The 21,133-nt window shown below is 40.9% G+C and overlaps 1 protein-coding gene across 3 annotated transcripts in view; it reads left to right on the top strand.

Annotated features, from left to right (window-relative positions):
• fggy (FGGY carbohydrate kinase domain containing) overlaps positions 1-21,133 on the top strand; it is a 169,853-nt gene that overhangs the window by 119,372 nt on the left and 29,348 nt on the right. For all 3 annotated transcript variants that reach the window (XM_078407308.1, XM_078407307.1, XM_078407306.1), the window contains 3 exons: positions 1,524-1,598; positions 7,376-7,496; positions 20,612-20,706. In XM_078407308.1, the coding sequence (XP_078263434.1) occupies positions 1,524-1,598; positions 7,376-7,496; positions 20,612-20,706 (291 nt within the window). The remainder of the gene's footprint in view (positions 1-1,523; positions 1,599-7,375; positions 7,497-20,611; positions 20,707-21,133) is intronic.

Genomic DNA, 21,133 nt, shown 5'->3' with positions numbered 1-21,133 from the left:
GGATGGCCAGGTTACAGTCTGCAAAGAAGTACTTAGAAGAGCAACCACAGTTCTGGAAAAAGGTCTTGTGAACAGATGAGACGAAGGTTAACTGATATCAGAGTGATGCCAAGAGCAAAGTATGGAGGAGAGAAGGAACTGCCCAAGATCCAAAACACCACCTCATCTTTGACACATGGGGGTGGGGGTATTATGGCCTGAGCATGTATGGCTGCTGAAGGTACTGGCTCACTTATCTTCATTGATGATACAACTGCTGATGGTAGTAGCATATTGAATTTTGAAGTGTATAGACACATCCTATCTGCTCAAGTTCAAACAAATGCCTCAAAACTCATTGGCCGGCAGTTCATTCTACAGCAAGACAATGATCCCAAACATACTGCTAAAGCAACAAAGGAGTTTTTCAAAGCTAAAAAAAGGTAAATTCTTGAGTGGCCAAGTCAATCACCGATCTGATCCTAATTGAGCATGCCTTTTCTTTGCTGAAGAGAAAACTGAAGGGCACTAGCCCCCAAAACAAGCATAAGCTAAAGATGGCTGCAATACAGGCCTGGCAGAGCATCACCAGAGAAGACACCCAGCAACTGGTGATGTCCATGAATCGCAGACTTTAAGCAATCATTGCATGCAAAGGATATGCAACAACATACTAAACAAGACTAATTTCATTTACATGACATTGCTGTGTGTCCCAAACATTACGGTGCCCTGAAATGGGGGGACTATGTATCAACACTGCTGTAATTTCTACATGGTGAAAGCAAAATGTATAAAAATGGCCTTTATTAAAATCTGACAATGTGCACTTTAACCACATGTGATTTTTTTCTATGACAGATCTCAAATTGTGGAGTACAGTGGCAAATAAATAAATGATGGGTCTTTGTCCCAAACATTATGGAGGGCACTGTAAGAAAGTCAAAATTATTTACAAGATTCCCAATATCATCTCATTCCCAATTTTGAAATATGGGTTGACTGATGTCATTATATTATGAAATGTTTAATGTTTAAGTCCATGCAACAGAACATGCAACAAATAAAAATATTTTTCTCCGAAATTGTCTGAAATATGACATGATGTCCTTAGAAAATGGACCCTATTTTTAAATCACTGTACTGGAAATGATCCAGATTTAATAGCATATTAAGAAAATTCCAGAAGGCAATAGTAATAAAGTGTATATTTAAGATAAAAGCACAGATGAGGGATATATGGATAATTTTACTTTCATTTCCAGTGGAAAAAAACGCCAAAGTGCACTGGAATAATAAGATTTTACATCTTCATAAAATACAGTGTTTAAATGTTATCCTTTTCACTTAAGATTTTCCACTGGTAACCTTTCAGGGTTAATTTCATTTTGATTATTTAAGAATGCCAATAGCATCATGAAGTCTGTTTTTAAATCATTGTTTACTAATTATGCCAAAAATAAATTGGATAATGTAGCAATTGAACGTTTGAGCCGAGTTATGTCTTGAAATTATAATAAAATGCCTTTCTCTTTCATCAATAGGTAACTGGATTAGCATTGACTAACAGTCTTGATGATCTTGCTAAGCTTTACTTAGCTACAGTTCAAGCAATAGCAGTAAGTAGAGTTTTAAATGATTCATTATTTTGAACTACAGTGCATATACTTTCACTGAGCAATGCAGATTTCTCATTATTAGTGCAACATTATTGTCATTATTTAAAGTGATGATAGGATAATAGAAGCCAGACCTCAGGTGGGAATTGAGACACTTGAGCAACCAGATCTAAGTTCATCATATCCTGCTCAGAGGTTTCTGCCAAATTTACCTTTAGACACATGTTTAATATGGCAACTCCACGTGGTTATTTCTTTTTTTAGGTTTGCAGTGCATCAAAGTACTTTCAAAATCTGAAGGTATTTCGCAGCTTAAATGATGTAAAAATACTTGTAAGGAAAATCTACAATCTATATCAATTTATTAGTGCAAATAAGGACAGGCCCTCCCTGGGTTATGACATGATTCTGTTTCTGAGAACTGTTCATAACCCACACACCTCGCAAGTCTGAAATGTGGCCGTCCAGTAATGTATTTAAATAGAAGCATAGGCCAACCAAGGGAACGTGAAGTTAACTCAGCGGGTCAGGCAACTTCCTTGGAGAACATGGATAGGTGACATTATGGGTCAGGGCCCTTCTTCACACAGTCGTTTATGTCACCTATCCATCTTCCCCAGGGATGCTGAATTACTCCAGTACTTTATGTCCTTTTTTGTTAACCAGCAACTGCAGTTCCTTGTTTCTACATTTAACTCACCCAATTAAGATATTGCCACATACCATTAAGTCTATTTAGTTTACGAGGTAACTAAAATGAGAACGTTTCGATCCATCCTAATTCACATGGAATCAGTCTAATTTTCTACCGTTGCTTTGTGAATTGTTCCAAAATATTGGTGCCTCCACTCTTGTGGGGATTACTCTTTGGGTAGAATTTCTTTATATTAGTTCTTAATTATGTTTGAACTTTGTGTATGCTAGTTGAGTTCCAGTAGTTAAGTGGTAATTTGGAAATGAGACTAAATAAATATTGTTTTTTCTTGAAATTATTGGAATTCTTGCTTTCTTAATAAGCATTTTTTTTATTATTTTATTTTATATAGCGCCTTACCAGAAGCTCAAAGCGCTTTACAAAAACAATCATAACATAAAAACAAACAGACAAACTATCCTAACGGAGAAGCGGCGAATAAACAGCGCCAGCGTCCTCTCACGTCACAACACAAAGCACAGGACACACAGATACAATTTATAACACAAACAGCCATCACAGTGATTGCTCCAGGCACACCCTCACTGTGATGGAAGGCAAAGAAAAGTCTTATCTCCTCCTCATTCTTCTCCCGTGGTGCCACGAGGTGATCGAGGCTCCCAACTTTTTGAAGCCCCCACCGGGCGATGGAAAGTCCCAGGGCCGAGCCGAGCAGGCCGATGGAGGTCCTGAGCCAATACTAATTATTACACTATCCTAAGCAGGTCTCATCGGGGTAGAGTTTGACTTTACTAATCTAACAATGGTATCTCAATAATATTTGACACGAAACCTGTGTTGTTCGCATCAATGTTTTCTCAAAGATGTACTAAGTTCAACTAACTGAACTAAAACGTGGTTTATTCTAGTACCTTAGTGTTTATAACTGTAGATTGTGACTTTTTATCCCTTGCTTCTGTGAATTATGCAGACTCACTGCTCATATTGAGCCAGAATGTGCTACATTCTAGGTGGCAGTAACATAGAGATAGCCCGAGTACTGCACTGTGGTGAATACAGTAAAGGGCAAATGTACATGCATTTGAACTTTTGCTCTGCCCCTGGATACCATTAGGCCAGAGGGATTCCATTAGTTGCTGAACTGAGGAGTTGAACATACTTCATATCTGGTCCTTCAATCTTATGTCAGCCGTAGCTTGCACTTCTCATTGAAACATATAAAATACTAACGGTGCTTGACAAGATAGATGCTGGTGTAATGCTTTCTGTGACTAGGTGGTCTATTACCAGGGGTCACATCCTCAAAATAAAGTGGAGTGAGTTGAGAATAAAATTCTTTATCCAGAAGTTAGTGAATCTTTTGAATTGTCAAAAGATGTTTGCAGAGAGAATGGAGGATGCTTGGAGTGCATTGCTACTGGTGGTAGAACCAGATAAGAAATTATGTTAAGAGGCTTTTAGATGGGCAAATAGATATGCAGGGAATGGAGGGATATGGATCACATTCAGGTAGCGAAGATCAGATTAACTGACAAATAGACAATTAACTGACAATCAGCACAGACAATGTGGGCTGTTCCTGTGCTAGGTAGTGATTGGCAGTCCAAACAGGAGGGGCTGAATGGCCTACAAGTGCACTCTTATTAGATCATCAGCCTTCATTTGAAAGATAAGTTTGGGTTTGTTCTTTGTATAGCTTTAATTATTTTACTGTGTATGTTTTTTTAATTAATTAGCAACTGTTTACTATGTTTTTAATTATTTTAAAATAATTTTTCGCGTTTATGTTAAAATCTCTGATCATGGAAGAAGTGAAAAACAAGAAGTTATACAACACATTGAGGGCAATCCAGCCAAATGTAAACCTGTTTTCTTTATTGTCAGACCCCTGTTTTCACACTTAGAGAGGAAATATACAAAATGTTCTTAAAGAGGAAATGTGTTAACATAGCAGAACAATATATAGCAATGGTGCAAGCAAGTAACTACATGAAGGATCAGCTTAGCCTTTTCATTACAACTTGCCTGCCAGTGGAAAACAAAGAGCATGCTTTTACACTTTAGTGGTTGGTCTTAGCTGAGTGATAATAGATTTAGGCTATTGTCCAACATTCCTAACTTTTTCACCTCAACGAAAACTTACAGTTTTTGTACAAAGTAACCTGACTGACCTCCCAGTTAATCTTATCTGACGTATTCACAACCCGTTCAGCCACAGGTGCTGAATAGAGAATACATTTCTGATTCTCCTGAGATTCTCATCTTCACGGACTTCAGTCTCCACCCAATTCACTACATCCTATATTATATTATATAAATATAAAGCTGTAAGCTCTGAAGCAACAAAGGTTACAAGACCAGACAACCTCCTAGGTGTTAGCTTGGTTGGCATGGAGGAGCTGGGTCAGAGGGCTTATTATGCTGATTATCTCTATAATTTTTGCTGTATTACTAGAGCTTCACTCCAGAACTAGCTGTGCCTGTAGCCTAACTGTTCTGACGAGCACAGAGAGCAAGGAGTAGGCTATGCTGTAAGGAACAGCCTGCTGAACACGGTGGAACCAGGCAGAAATGTCTCAGAGCGACTCCTGACACTCCACTTCGTGCAACACTTCCGTAGACCCAGTCACCCCTCAGCGTGTATGCCCCGACACTGTCCTCCACATCAGACACAAAGGACGAGTTCTACGAGAAGCTCGCATCCATCATCAGCAGCATCACCAGCAAGGTAGAACTTGTTCTCTTGGGCGACCAACGCCAGAGTGGGCGCAGACCATGAATTGTGGTCTTCCTGCCTTGGGCAGTTTGGTGTGGGCAAAATGAATGAGAACGGACAGCGACTGCTCGAGCTGTGCACTTACCATGACCTGTGCATTGCCAACTCGTACTTCCAGACAAAACCCCAGCACAAGGTTTCCTGGAGACATCCACGCTCAAAGCACTGGCATCAACTGGATCTGATCCTAGTCAGACGTGCCGCCCTCAAGAGCATTCTCCACACACGCTCCTACCACAGTGTGGACTGCGACGCAGACCACTCCCTGGTGTGTTGCAAGATCAGGCTGCAACCAAAGAGGTTCAACCGTACCAAGAAGCAGGGGAACCCCGCATCGATGTCAGCAAGATGCCCCATCCAGACCTCGTGCAACAGTTTGCAGAGGCTTTTGAGAGAGAACTTGGCACCTCGCGTCCTGGAGACTCTGCAACAGAGAAGTGGGAAACTCTGTGGGACACCATGCACCGCACAGCCTTGGCTAGTTTTGGGAAGAAGACCTCAAAGACACACGACTGGTTTGAGGCCACGTCGACCGAGATGACTTCCGTCATCGAAGCCAAGCGAGTCGCTCTAGCCGAGTACAAGCGGTCAGCCAAAGTGAAGAACCTGCAGATCCTCAGGGCTACTAGGAGCAAGGCTCAGCAGACTGCCAGGCGATGCACCAATGAGTACTGGACACAGCTTAATGAGGACATCCAGACGGCCTCCATAACAGGGAACATCAGGGGAATGTTCTTTAGGATTTTCTTCACTCTGCTCTTGAAACATGCCTTAGGCACCACACCAGAGGGGACTTACCTGCGTACTAGATCAGACGGCAGGCTCTTCAACCTCACCTGCCTCAGAGCCAAGACAAAAGTACGTGAAGCTCTCATCAGAGACATGTTGTTCTCCGATGACGCAGCAGTTGTGCCCCACACCCAGCAGGAACTACAGTCACTGATGGACCGCTTCGATCGGGCTTGCAAGGACTTCGGCCTGACCATCAGCCTGAAGAAGACGAACGTCCTGGGGCAGGGTACAGAGCCTGTCATCACTATCGACGACTACGAACTCAATGGCGTCCATCAGTTCACGTACCTCAGCTCCTCCATCACCGACAACTACTCCTTGGACAAGAGGATCGTGAAGGCAGCTACAACTCTCGCTCGCCTCACAACTCGAGTGTGGACCAACCCAAAGCTGACAGTGAAGACAAAGATAGCAGTCTATACCGCCTGTGTCAACAGCACGCTGCTGTGGGGCAGTGGCGCATGGAATACATATGCTAGACTGGAGAGAAAACTCATCACCTTCCATCTTAGAAGCATCCACCGTATCCTGGGTATATCCTGGCAAGACAGACCTTCCCAGTATGTACACTCTACTCAGGCAGTGCAGGCTGCGGTGGCTGGGCCATGTCCACCGCATGGAGGATGGCCGTATTCCAAAAGACATCCTTTATGGAGAGCTGACATCTGGGAGGAGAACCTTCGGCCGTCCCCAGCTACGTTACAAGGATGTCTGCATGAGAGATATGAAGGTGCTCAACATCGATGTGGAGTCCTGGGAGAGTCTTGCAGCTGACCGCACGAGGTGGAGAGGTACTCTGAACCAACATCTCAAAGCGGGAGAAGAGAAACTGATGAACGTAGCTGCAGACAAGCGGGTACGCAGAAAGGAGTGCAGCAACTTCAACAGACCAGAGACCACACACAAATGTGACCTTTGCGACAGAGACTGTCACTCCTGTATTGGTCTCTTCAGCCATAAGCGATGTTGCTCTAGCTGAGGTTTGGAACAGCCAACAACTAGGATGCATCACCCATGGTCAGCCATGACTGAGGGGAGCTACTGTATTATATAAATCTAATGCTGTGAGCTCTGTAGCAACAAAGGTTACAAGACCAGACAACCTCCTAGCTCTTAGCTTGGTTGGCATGGAGGAGCTGGGTCAAAGGACTTATTATCATGCTGATTATCTGTATAATTTTGGCTGTATTATTAAAGAGCTTCACTCCAGAACTAGCTGTGCCTCTACCCTAACTGTTCCAGTACAGTCACAACACTGGCATCGATACAATAACATGGAAAATTGCCAAGGTTTGTTCTGTGCATACAAAGCAGGACTGACCAATCTGACTAATAACCAGTCAGGCAGCTCCAGACCTTATCAAGCCTTGGTCCAAACATGGACGAAAGAGATGAATTCCAGAGGTGACGGAAGAATGACTGCTCTTGACATTGTGACACCGTCTGACACACTGACATCAAGGAGCTCTGGTAAAACAGAAGCATTCGTCTTTAGAGAGAAATGTTTTGATTGCTTCTGTATTTAAATTGATGGCTGCATTTTCTTTTGTCCAGCTGGGAACCCGTCACATTTTGGAAACAATGCAGAATGCAGGACATCAAATCAATACTCTCTTTATGTGTGGTGGATTGAGCAAGAATCTCCTGTTTGTCCAAATGCATTCGGATATTTCAGGTTAGTAAGCGGGGAGAGGGAAAACTAAAAAACAAAGAGGAAATTCAGCAATTTAGGAGTTTATTTTTTTTCTAAACAAAGCAACGATCCTAACTTTCACTGATTAACAGAGAAAACATGATGACATGAAGGATGTTGCATTGAATCAACACGACACATGCAAGAGCTGCATGGTGTATTTTCAGGGAAAGCAGTTAGATTTGGTATTGACACAACAGTGGAATAGTCAAAATGTCAGAGGGCACCTCTTGGTGACATCACAATTTGTTGCGAAAGGTCTTGTTTTCTTTTGATGGTTCCGCTCAACTGAGTTTGATCTGTTAGGAACAAATAAACAGAAGTAGGCCAAACAGCCCTTCAGTCCTGTTTAACATGACAGATCTGTACCTATGTCCGTGTAACCACTGCCTCACATTGAACAATCATTGTCAGATAATACTGCCAAAGCATGGAGAATCTTCTTTATTCCTTCCTTATTTATCCTCCAAATTCCAAACAGAAAATTCCCCCAAAAATCTGCAGCAAGGCTGGCAGCATCTGTGAAAAGGGAAAAGTACACTGAACATTCCAGATCAATGGACATTTGAATTTGGCACTGACCACATCTTTGGTATTAATAGAAGGAAGATTGTATATTTCATGTTAAGACTGTTATCACCCAGTTAAAACTACTCAAAAAGAGTGGAGATCTATCTGTCTGATCATATGAGACTACAGAATATCAGAAAAAGATACCTTAAGTTTATTAGTGTTCCTTGTAATGGTTTTTACTAAGGTTTGACACGTTAATGTTTGAAGCTTAACAAACATCCAGTGTTCCTTTGCAATCCAAAGTAGGTTATGGATCAAAGACTAAAATCTCCTTTTAAATAATGTGGTTTTATAAATAATGACTTGGGAATAAGTTAAAAACAGAAGGTTTGCTAATGCTGAAAACTCTCCAGTGATCCAAACAAAACACTGGACAAAGGTCCTGATTTTGAGACATGGAAATCCCCAATAAGCAAACCTGGAATTTACAGGGCAAAGGTCAGGAGCCAGAAACTCTCCTGACTGATCCTGTTTAAAAAGATTAGCAAAGAGCATATCTGGAGATTAAGTGTTTCCCAACAACAGCAACCCTCTCTTTGATGTGGTTACAGTTTCATTTATTTAAAATACTCTTATTCTAAGAAACAAAAATCCCTGATAAAAACGGAAAATCTTTAATGCTGATATATTTGAGGGGAAAAAAAGGTAGTTATCTTTAGAAACATAAAAAAAGTTTTTTTGGGGAATGCAAATGATATACTTATGCTAAAATGTAATATTGGGAGCTACTTTTATTTCTTTCAATATTAACTTTTGAAATTCCTCACAGCTCATTTTTAATGGTCAAAAAATACTATTCTGAAGAAAGAATGAAATTTGATTCTTATAACAGTTTGAAAATAAGATATATACAGATAGATGTTTAAAAATGATGAATTTTAAGCAAAAAGCAAGAAATACTATTATTTCCCAGGAGACCATTAATCATAGACTGTAAGCTTTAATTGAGAAGGTCTCCGTGGCATATGTTTTTAATCAAAACTATCTTTATATTTAAAGGACTGATTTTGTTTTAAGGTATTTGATTGAAGATCAAGTTAAAGTTGATCAATATTTTGAATTTCTACTTCAATCTGACAGTAGCCATTGGTTATTAAATGCACTATGAAAATAATTTAATTCCACTGTGCATGTTTTTGGGCAGCAACTGTTACTGTTTAACTGGTGTCTGGTGCAAGAGTGCACACCTATAAAGTTAGTTACATCTGGGGATATACTGGTCAAGCCAACTGGGGATATACTGGGGATATACTACACACCCAGCCAACTGCGAGAACAATGGGGGAATAGGCAGACTCCGCAGCAGAAAGAGGCCTGCATCATGGCCACTTCAGAGGATTATTTACTATCCCGAGAGTGGGAATTTCCTCGCAGCTGCGTAGACAGGAATGTGCTTCTTGCTTGCCAGTAGTTCCATGGAGAACACCTGGCTAGTTGCAGTGGAGAGGTTAACATGTTCCTGACTTTGATCACTTTTAATTGCAATGCAAAGATCAAGGATGCACTGGAAATCAAATATCAGTACACTTGACCTCCCATTCCATCATCAGACTCAGCATTAAATCCAGAGGCAACACACAAAATACTGAACCGAGGAGCATTATGCACAAGGTTACTGACCTAATTTTTTTTTTAAATGTAGCTACATGATTTTTATTTAGTTTACTAAATTTTAATTTATTTTACTTTACCCCAATAACTTATTTTCCTATAATAAATGTTCCTTTTTAAAAATAATTTAAATCTATTTCAAGCATATAATAAGTGTATCTAATTATCATGGACATTTAGAATCAGTTGAAGAGATCTTTGACAGTAGTGAGCATCAAAACCCATCAGAATGGTCCAGGATAAGAATCTCAGGGTACGTCTCCAAAGACGTACAGGTATGTAGGTTAATTGGCTGGGTAAATGTGAAAATTGTCCCTAGTGGGTGTAGGATAGTGTTAATGTGCGGGGATCACTGGGCGGCACGGACTTGGAGGGCCGAAAAGGCCTGTTTCCGGCTGTATATATATGATATGATATGATATATGATATGTTCCCTGAAGTCTAGTTGATCCTTGCAGGCTGATCCTCTGCACAGAATGATTTTGACAGTGAATTGGATTTTGAGGGTGATGAAAAGTAAATGCTGATAAGTGTAGGAAAAGAGAGGAGACATCCAGGTTGACAAGCACAAGCAGTGGTCAAGATCAACCATAATCCAGTGAAGTATTGAAAAGATTTTGTCGCCATTACCTGTGGACATACCACAATCTTTAGTTTCGTTTAGTTTATTGTCATTTGTACCGAGGTACAGTGAAAAGCCTTTGTTGTCCAGTTATCGGAAAGACAATACATGATTACATTCGAGCCATTTACAGTGTATAGTAGATACATTCCCAAACTGTCAAACTTCTCCATGACAATAGTTTGAACTGACTCAATGCTTTACAAACTTGTCTATATTGACCCATAAACATCCACTGAATATTCAATTCCCCCTCAGGCAATTTGGATCTGAAATGCTTATCATTGTCTCATAGACTTTAAATCAATTTGAAGATTTTTCTCCTCATTTCTAAATCCCTCTATAGCTTCACCACTTATTTTCACCTGCAGACATACTTATGCTCCTCCAATTTGGGTCTCTTAATCACCCCAATATTGAATTGCTGTGTACTGGCCGCTGTCCTTTAACTGCCAATGCCTTAACCCTTGCATTACCGTGAAAAGTTCTCCTCTTCACAAACTCTTTCTCTGTTTAACGCGTTCCTTCAATTGTCAAGGTGCTCCCCGATTGCAATGCAGCTGATACAATGTAGGAAAGTTCACAAACCTTAATCGAAGAAAGTTCAGTACCTCACACTTCCCTTGCCAGAGAAGGTACACAGAATGAGCACATTGCATCAAGACGATTTTTTGCTTATCCCTTTGGCAAGGTACATTTGATGGCACACAAGTTGCTTTGTGAATGCACTGCATCACTTTTCATGATGGGATTGCACTCTGTCGATGTTCATCCGCTGTGTGACTCATCATTGGCAGCAAATCATGCAGTCAACGTCCAGTGCTCTGGCACCTTTAATGGTATTGTGTTATGCCATCTGCGTTTATTTACCACAATAGGGCTATCCTCTGATGTGCTTGCATGCACACCCTGCAAATATGGAGAAAAGCCATAGGCACCATGGGTATGCTGAAATATGTCACCTTTGTCAAGATTCCCGGTCACCTTTCATTTGCCACCCAATTCATTCTTCATGGAGTAGAGTCTTTACCACCAACTACAGAGTGGATAAATGAGAAACAGGACTAATAAGTAAAAAGGAGTTCATTTATACAGTCTCTTTGAGATAGGCCTACCTAAGACAGACTCATTAAACCGTGAAAAAAAGGAAATGCAGCCATTCACTAGCTATATTTTGCCATTCCCTTCCCAACTCAGCTGCTGATTGCAACACCACCCACTTCATCATAACAAATTGAAATATCAGACTAAACAACACAAATTTACACATCAACTAACACTTCTTTAATACCTGTCTTTCCTGTGCCTTTGCCAGTCTTGTTAGTTTGGCAATGCCAAACCAGTAACTGCAGCGTGGCCGATAGAAAGGTGTCGACAGTCAGATGGCGACTGTAGAAGGTTTTGGAGGATCACTGAGGAGTTTTGGACCTGAAGCCATCTCGAGAGGATGCTGTTCACAGATGAGGCTCTTACATGTGTCTCTTCGGTACCCTGCAGCACCACTCTTGCTTCCCCCTTCCCCCTAACCACAGCAGGGACAGAGTCCCCCTAGTCCTTACCTTTCACCCCATCAGCCGTCGCATACAACACATAATCCTCCGACATTTTCTCCACCTCCAACGGGATCCTACCACTAGCCACATCTTTCCATCTCCACCCCTTTTCGCTTTCTGCAGAGACCGCTTTCTCCGCAACTCCCTGGTTGACTCATTCCTTCCCACCCAAACTGCCCCCTCCCCAGGTACTTTCCCTTGCAACCGCAGGAGATGCAACACCTGCCTCTACACCTCCTCCCTTGACTCCGTCCAAGGACCCCGACAGTCCTTTCAGGTGAGGCAGAGGTTCACTTACACCTCCTCCAACTTCATCTATCCACTAACAGTATCCACTGTTCCAGGTGTGGACTCCTATAGATGGCGAGACCAAACGTAGGCTCAGCTATCGTTTCGCTGAACACCTCCGCTCAGTCTGCCTAGACCTACGTGATCTCCTGTTTGCTAACACTTCAACACCCACTCTGATTCCCATACTCCAGCACTTTATGACTTTTGAATTTAGAGACACAGCATGGAAACAGGGCCTTTGGCCCACCGAGTCCAAGCCGATCAGTGATCACCCCGTACACTAAGGACAATTTACAATTTTACGAAAGCCAATTAACTTACAAACCTGAGGTAGACACAAAATGTTGGAGTAACTCAGCAGGTCAGGCACCATCCGGGAGAGAAGGAATGGGTGACGTTTCGGGTCGAGGCCCTTCTTCAGACTGATGTCAAGAGAGGGAGAGGGGGCGGGACAAAGATAGAATGTTGTCGGAGACAGGCAGACTAGTGGGAGAACTGGGAAGGGGGAGGGGATAGAGAGGGAAAGCAGGGAACATCTGAAGTTAGAGAAGTCAATGTTCATACCACTGGGGTGTAAACTACCCAAGCGAAATATGAGGTGCTATTGCCCCAATTTGTGCTGGGCCTCACTCTGACAATGGAGGAGGCCCAGGACAGAAAGGTCAGATTGGGAGTGTGAGGGGGAGATCAAGTAAGTTAAGACGGACTGAGCGGAGGTGTTCAGCGAAACGATCACCAAGCCCGCACTTGGTCTCACCGATGTAGAGAAGTTGACACCTCTGAACCTACAAACCTGTACGTCTTTGGAGTATGGAAGGAAACCGGAGCACCTGGAGAAAACCACGCGGTCACAGGGAGAATGTACAAACTCTGTAGACAGCACCCGTAGTCAGGATTGAACTCTGGTCTCTGGCTCTGTAAGGCAGCAACTATACCACTACGCCACTGTGCCGCACCACAATGTGTCCTTTTATGTATTAACCGTCATCTGCGGTTCTTTGTTTCAACGGCATATAATGGTAATACCTTACTCGATTATAATGGACAATCAGCAATAACGGACACATATCCCCCCTCCCCCCCGCCCCATGGTTTGTTATAACTGTATGATGGGTTCACTGTATTCGGATGCTGATGCCTTAGAGAGGTGATATGAGTGTTGATCATTGGTTAAAGGGGGATTACCCCCTTCTCAGTTCTCATTCATCATATATATCTTATTGAAGAGATCAAGGGTCAGCACATCATAGAAAGGATAGATTGTTGTTGATGATTAATAGCACCATGCAGCAAGTGGTTTTTTCATTGTTTGTGACTGCTTGATGAAAAAGGAATTGCCCAAGTAAAGTCTGTTAAAATACCTGCTATGTATTATACATGCTCCATGTTCTACAAACTTTCATGACCTCCTTAAAGGTTGAAGCTGACCCTCTCCAAAAAGGAGAGAATGTTGGTGAGTCACAGTTGTAAAAGAAGCACAGTTTTGCATGGCAGCTTTAAATAGTGTACAGGGAAATGCAAAGTCAACTGCAACTAAATGGCATAGTGTAAAATGCAAAAAAAAAGTAATGTTTATCAATTACTATTGGCTAGAGTAGAATTTGGTTAGGGCTAGATTCAGAGCGGCAATTGTGTGTGAATTGAAAAAGGAGAACTATTATATTATTTCAGTGGTGGAGAAGATTATGATACCTGGAGGGAAGGATTAAGTGAAAGGAAGTGCAAAAAACTACATAATGGTTTGTGGTAATATAGGGAAATATAAAGACAATAAGATCATTTTGCTCTGCTACTTGGCATGCTGGCTTATTGATTGTGGGAGGTTAGTAGAACCCTCTATGTCTGGATAAGACATCAGGAGTTGCCAGCTGATTTTTTCATCTTTTTCATTTTTAAGTCCTTAATAAATAAGGCCTTAGTTCCTGCCAATGTAAAGTTTAAATAAAGTGATTGGCCAAGCAAACAGTATTGATCTCTCTCCATCACTATTTTCATTGTTAAATGACACGATCAAGAAACTGGCATCTTCATTTTTTTCCACCACATACATTTTTTTTTCTTAACTGTGCAATTTATGCTAATTTTGCAATAAGCGAGTTCAGTATCTTGACCGCGCATGCGGAGGTCATAGGTCACAAGAGCTAAACATTCCCATTTTATTGGGAACAGTATTATGCTACCCATGTAATCTGTATAATTATCATTATTAGTAACATCGAGCAAAATATACTTTTTTAACCAGGGCATTGGCAGAGAGAGTGGAAACTGTGCAGCATGCTTGAAATGCAGGGAGGCTTAGGCTTGTCTTTGTATGTGGCTTTTATCAGATTGTTCAAAAAGAGATCTCTTGTAACACCCCTGTCTATTATTTATCATGCACTGCAGATTCATTTTCCAATTTAAGCTGCTTAGGCAGTAAACCATATGAAGACTTTGCTCCGTGTAATGGGTCAATGACAACATTGGCATAAAAGGAATGCTTTAGCTGCAAATTTACAATTAAGTGGCAATCTTTATTCATTTTGTTGGTCATACAGTCAGCAGGTGGGAGCACAACAGGAATATTTGGTTATCCTATGACGATTCTATATCCAAAGAATGGTGTGGTGGGACTGATCTGAATTTTCTTGTGCCCCAAGAGATTTTATCTGTTCTTTTTAACCCATTGTCAGAATTGATTCCATTCATGTTGGTCAGGAAAATAGGAGAGGAAAAGATTTTTGGAGTTGATATATAGAAGCAAGTTTTAAAAGCAATATATGGTCACAGAATAACTGGCAACAGGTGGTTATATCGAATTGGCTTATTTCTTCTTCTACTTTGACCTTCAAATTTGTCAAACTTCTGGATGGGTTTGATTCCATTAGTTCTCATATTATTATTTAACATATGTTGGGTGGTGTAGAAAGATAAACTTGTAAGCAGTTAAACTTGTAATACACCAACTTTCTTAACCGTGGAGAGGGTTTAATAATGGCATTACCCCATGCCAGGGAGCAAGGTGCAAATTGCAAGCCAAGTTTTTATGGAGTGAAAAAAAATCAGAAGGAAAGAGACTCTCTTCTATCTTGAGTACCATGCTGTGTTCCTTGGCCAAAGCCTGGGTCTTAGTTTGCTCAAAAACATTGACAATATGTCATTTTAAGGTGGATAAAGTCCTTGGGCACTAATCTAGTGCATCCTAGGAAATTGTGGTAAACTGGGGAAGAGACTTGGTAGAGACATTTGCATCATCTTAAGGTACCCCTGAGGTTCTAGAAGACTGGAGGAGCATTTATTTCAGAAGTTCAAGGCCGAGCCAGGCAACTACAGGCCAGTGAGCCGAACATCAGTTACAGGTGGGGATAATGATTGATGGGATTACCACAATTTGAAAACGGAGAACTGGTTAAGGATAGTCAGCATTAGTTTGTGCATGGGAGAGCGTGTCTCACAAATTTGATTGAGTTTTTTGAAGTACTAATAAAGGGGATTAACAAGGGTAGATCAGTAAATATTGTCTATGTGGACTTTAGCAAGGCATTTGACAAGGTACTGCATGGTAAGGTAATCCGGAAGATTAGATCACATCAGATCCAGGGTGAGCTAGCCAAATGAATACAGAATTGGATTTGTGGCAGGAGCTACAGGGTGGTAGTGGAGGGTGTTTATTTAGATTGGAGGCCTGTGACCAGTGTTGTGCCCAGGGATTGGTGCTGAAACCACTGATGTTTGTCATCTATATGAACAATTTGGTTGGGGATGTAGATGGCCTGGTTGGAAATTTGCAGATGAAACCAAAGTTGGTGGCATAGTGGACAGTGAAGAAGGTTATCTAAGATTAGAATCTTGATGAACTGGTGAACAAGAACTGGCAAATAAAATTTAACTCAGGCAAGTGTGAGGTGTTGCATTTTGGTAAGTTAAACCAAGGCAAAAGTTACACATTAAATGCTACCAAGGCAATAGTTACACAGTAAATGGAGAGAGTGATAGAAGAGAGAGTCTGAGGGATACAGGTACATAGTTCCCTGAAAATGGTGATGCAGATAGACAGGATAATGAAGAGGGCATTGGCATGCTTGTCTTTAGAGTCAGGGTATTGAGTTTAGTAGTTGGGACATCATGTTACAACTGCACAAGTTGTTGGTGAGACTGCACTTGGAGTATTGTGTGCCATTCTAGACACCCAGCTAGAGGAAGGATATCATTAAGATGGAAAGAGTGCAGAAAAGATTCACGAGTATGTTCTTGGGACTGAATTACTTGAGTTATGAGGAGAGATTGGAAATCCACATCAGCATCTGCCATATTATTCCTTTGGGATCTTTGTAACTTAACCACCAAACCACGAGAAACCACCAAACACTTGCTTCATCTTAGCAACAGCAGGGGGAAATCCAGCACCAAAGGATTTTGTGTACAAAAGCAAAGAAGTCTTTAGCAATTATACAGTGCCTCGGTGAGACAACTGGAATACCTCAATCTTTTCAGTCTCTGTGTCAAACGAAAGATAATTGTATCTAATTTTCACTCTAGAATCTTGGAGTGATTGGATTGTACCTTGAGGAGAGATTGAGAAAGACTGGCATTTATACACTAGATTTAAAAAAGGAACAACAATCTCATAGTGATATAAAAGATTCTGAGTGGGATATATTCTGAAAGACAGTGAATCTGGAGTTAAGAACCATAGCGCTAGGATAGAGGGATTGCCACTTAGGACTCGGATGAGGACAAAGTTTGCTGCTTGAAGGACTGTAAATTTCTGAAACTCTCTACATAGTGTGCCTTCGATACTAAGTCTTTGAGTATATTCAAGGCTGAGATCAATAGACATTTTTGACTCAGAAAATCAAAACGCAAGGGGATCAGGTAGGAAGGTAAAGTTGACACAGAGGATCAGCCATAATTTCATTCAATGGACCTGGCTCTTGAGACCTGGCCTGCTTCTCCTGTTCTTGTGCACTTAATCATTAAGTTGCAGACGAAACCTTTAATAAAATCGGAAATTACTGGAGATGCGCAACAGGTGAAGTAGAAAAACAGGTGAACATTTCAGAACAGTGACCCTTCATCAGTATTGGAAAAATATGATTGAAAATACATGTTTTGGTTGCCTGGAGGGGGAACAATTGGAGTGAACAAAGGGACTATCTTTGACAAGGGATCAAGGTTATCCAGGTGATACAACTCACAGTTATTTTCAGTGCTATCTGGTTTGTCGTTGCTGATCTACCTGCAGGAACGGATGTGAAGGGAGATTAATGAGGGTAGCTCTGGAGAAAAAAAACAAAATAATTGAGTGCGAGCACTGTAAGAGCACTGCAAGGAGAATGGGGTTAGGAGAGAGAGATAGATCAGCCATGATTGAATGGCAGAGTAGACTTGATGAGCCGAATGGCCTAATTCTACCCCTATTCCTTGTGACATGAGAACACGGCAGTTGCTGGAAATCTAAAATAAAGATTAGGTATTATTAGTGGAGAAAGAAAACTTGAGTTAATGTTACAGTGGATGACCTAACATCAGGATTGTCCAGTCCGGCACACACAGAAAAGTCTGCTTATCTGAAATTGTTGAATTTGTTGAATTTAATATTGAAATTTTGACACCCAAAAACTATAGTGTGCCTAGATGGAAGATGAGGTGCTGCTCCTGGATGCTTTCAAGAGAGAGTTAGATAGAGCTCTTAATGATAGCGGAGTCAGGGGGTATGGGGGGAGGGCAGGAACGGGGTACTGATTTTGAATGATCAGCCATGATCACATTGAATGGTGGTGCTGGCTCGAAGGGCCGAATGGCCTCCACCTGCACCTATTGTCTATTGTCCATAATTTTATGTTTTTGTTTTGTTGGAACAATGGAGGTAGCCAAAGAGATGGATTAGAGTGGGGTGGGAATTATAGTGAGGCAACTGGAAATTTAGGCTCACATTTACAAACTGATCAGAGGTCTTCTGCTCAGTTCACTCAATCCGTGTTTAGATTCTCCAGAATAGGGGAGAGCACATTGTGAGCAATTTATGCAATACACAAAAGAGGAAGAAGTGAAAGTGAATACATGCTTCATCTGGGAAGACTATTTGTCTCTGCAAGGTGGGAAGTCCCTGATGCTGGTTTATACCAAAGATAGACACAAATGCTGGAGTAACTCAGCGAGTCAAGCAGCATCTCTGGAGAAAATAGATAGGTGACGTTTCAGGTCGGGAAACTTCTTCAGACTCCCCGTTAAATTAGTCTGAAGAAGGGTCCTGACCCGAAACGTCACCTATTCATTTTCTCCAGAGATGCTGTCTAATTGGCTGAATTATTATAGCATTTTGTGAATATCTTTGGTATCAACCAGCATCTGGGACTTCTGCTTAAAAATTAAATGTTACCCTAACATGCTAAATAGATGCTGCATTTAGTGCTAAAGGAGGAAGGGGTGGTGGTAGGACTTCAAATAATTCCAAAATTAGTAAAAACTTATCTTTAAAAAAAACATTAGGGTGTTTGTTTCCCACTTTGTTGCATTACAATAAGACGTGCATAATTCACAATGAGAGCACTTGCAAGCATTGTAACTGCTGTGTCAGTGTTAAGTCCCATAGGAAATTGTTCAGATCCCTAAACAAACATCTCCTTAGCAACTCCATTATCTGAGGTAAAGGCTATGATGGATATGAGGGAAATTACACAGGAGGGGAATATGTGTATTGAGACAAGACGACAATACACTCTTCCCCCATCCATGGTCATTGTCATCGATCCTGTCCTGTGTTGAGTCTTTGAGTTGAATTGAGTTTAGTTTATTGTCACATGTACCGAGATACAGTGAAAAGGTCTTGTTGTGTGCTAACCAGTCAGTGGGAAGACAATACATGATTACATTTGAGCCATCCACAATGTACATGATAAAGGGAATAATGTGAATAACATGTAGTGCAAGATAAAGTCCAGTAAAGTCCGATCAAAGATAGTCTGAAGGTCTCCAATGAGATAGAGAGTAGCTCAGGACTGTTCTCCAGTTGTTGGTAGGATGGTTCAGTTACCTGATAACAGCTGGGAAGAAACTGCCCTGAAACTGCATCTGGCACATGTATAATCCAAAACAGCAAAGGGTCTACTTATGTTGTTATCTGGAGCAAAGAAAAATATTCTGGAAGAACTCAGCAGTGGAGACAGAAGGATGGACTTGATGTAGGGTCACGATCCAGACTGCTGAGCATCCCTTGCCTCCCCAGATGCTGTCTGACCCACTGAGTTCCTCCAGCAGTTTGTTTTTTTACTTCAAAATGGAAGTACCAAATAATAACTTTGGAATATACAGCAGTGCAGCACAGTAATAGGCCCTTCACCCCATAATGACTGCCAAACATGATACCAAGTTAAACCAATCTCCTTAGATTTCCGCGTGGTTTGCTTCATGATTTATTGGGAGTTTAAAATACAGATTGTAACTTGAGCAATTTGCTCAGATCAGTAATTGTCGATTTGAGGTAAATAGCACTGTTGAAATGCTACCTCCACGTAAAAACAGGAATAATCACGTTTGTTTTCTAAGCTCTTATTTTGTATTCCTATTGCTACCAATGCTATGCAGTGGATTGTTGGCACAAAAATAAAAAAATACTTTGTTCACAGGTATCAACCTGTTAAATTGCTGAATTGTGAATGCTTTTACTCACATGTTTGAATACAGTTATATTTACACTGACTTTTCATTTGCTTTGCTTCTATTTTTATAGATTTGTCATCTGCTAGGCATTCATTAACTAGTGTTCAACCTTTGAAAACAGCAGTGGCAGAACTAATGCCTTGAAATCAGTTCACATGGATTACGATAATATTGGCTGGATTTTATGGGAAAATCCAAACAATTTTGCATGGAACTGTTGGAATTTCCTCTTGTAAATGACAGAGATTCTTGATTTTTGAATGTCCATGTGAATACTGGATATTCTCCTAATGTACTCCAAAGATGGAGAGCAAAGTCGCAGCATTTATGTTGGGCAATCCACTTAAAGATCCTGCACTCACTTAGAATTGGCTCACGAAGTCCTGCTCCATTGATTTCAATGGGGAAAGACGGCAAGATACTTTAACATTATTTTAAATTATTTAATATTTAATAAATATTTGTTGTATTGTTAAGTATAACATATTTCATATAACATATAACTATATTTCCTAACATGTCAGTATTCTGAATGCCAGAAACTTTCAGAATCTCTGATTCCCATTCAACAGACAGCCTTGTTAGAAGGCAAGGCTAAACTGGTTGTCCAATGATTATTTTTCAAAACTTTCACAGCTGAGAATTTTCTTAAAGTAAATGGTGGGTAAGCATTGAACTAATATGAATAAACTAATGTAAGAATACAAATATACATTAAGGCTGAGGATCAATACATGACATAGTATATTTAATTGCACTCTGATGTTACATTGCATATAACATCGACCTTAAAATATCTTATTTAGGTATGCCGATTGTCCTTGCCGAGGAGGTCGAGTCAGTTTTAGTGGGTGCTGCGGTTTTGGGAGCCTATGCCTCTGGTGACTTTAAATCTATACAGGTATGGTTTGAAAGGAACGGTTTCTTGTTCATTTATTGTTGAAAGTATTTCTGTTGTGGTTCTACCTGCATCATACTCACAACTATTCAATACCTCACTAATTGTCAGCTTTTCTTGCTTTGATTTTTATTGCTGAACAGAACACATGTTGACATTGAACTGTTTTTACCTGCCATTCTCATTGTTTCTTCTTTATGGTCATTAATTAATATTGTGAGAAAGGCATGCCCAGGAGGAGAGTGCATCCCAGTGAACTGTACATAAAATGGGAGGGTAGTGTGATGGGTTACTTTGCAGTTGCATACACATTACATTTCCAATCTCAATACTGCAGCTAGATGCCAGTTGGAGTTAATGTTCTCCTAAAGGGAAGCCTGCAAGTCTAGCCAGCCTGGGTTATTCTAGTGCATTACCCAGCAGGCAGTGA

Source organism: Rhinoraja longicauda, chromosome 11, assembly GCF_053455715.1.
Source record: "Rhinoraja longicauda isolate Sanriku21f chromosome 11, sRhiLon1.1, whole genome shotgun sequence".
NCBI lineage: Eukaryota > Metazoa > Chordata > Chondrichthyes > Rajiformes > Arhynchobatidae > Rhinoraja > Rhinoraja longicauda.
This window is presented reverse-complemented; position numbering and strand designations above follow the sequence as displayed.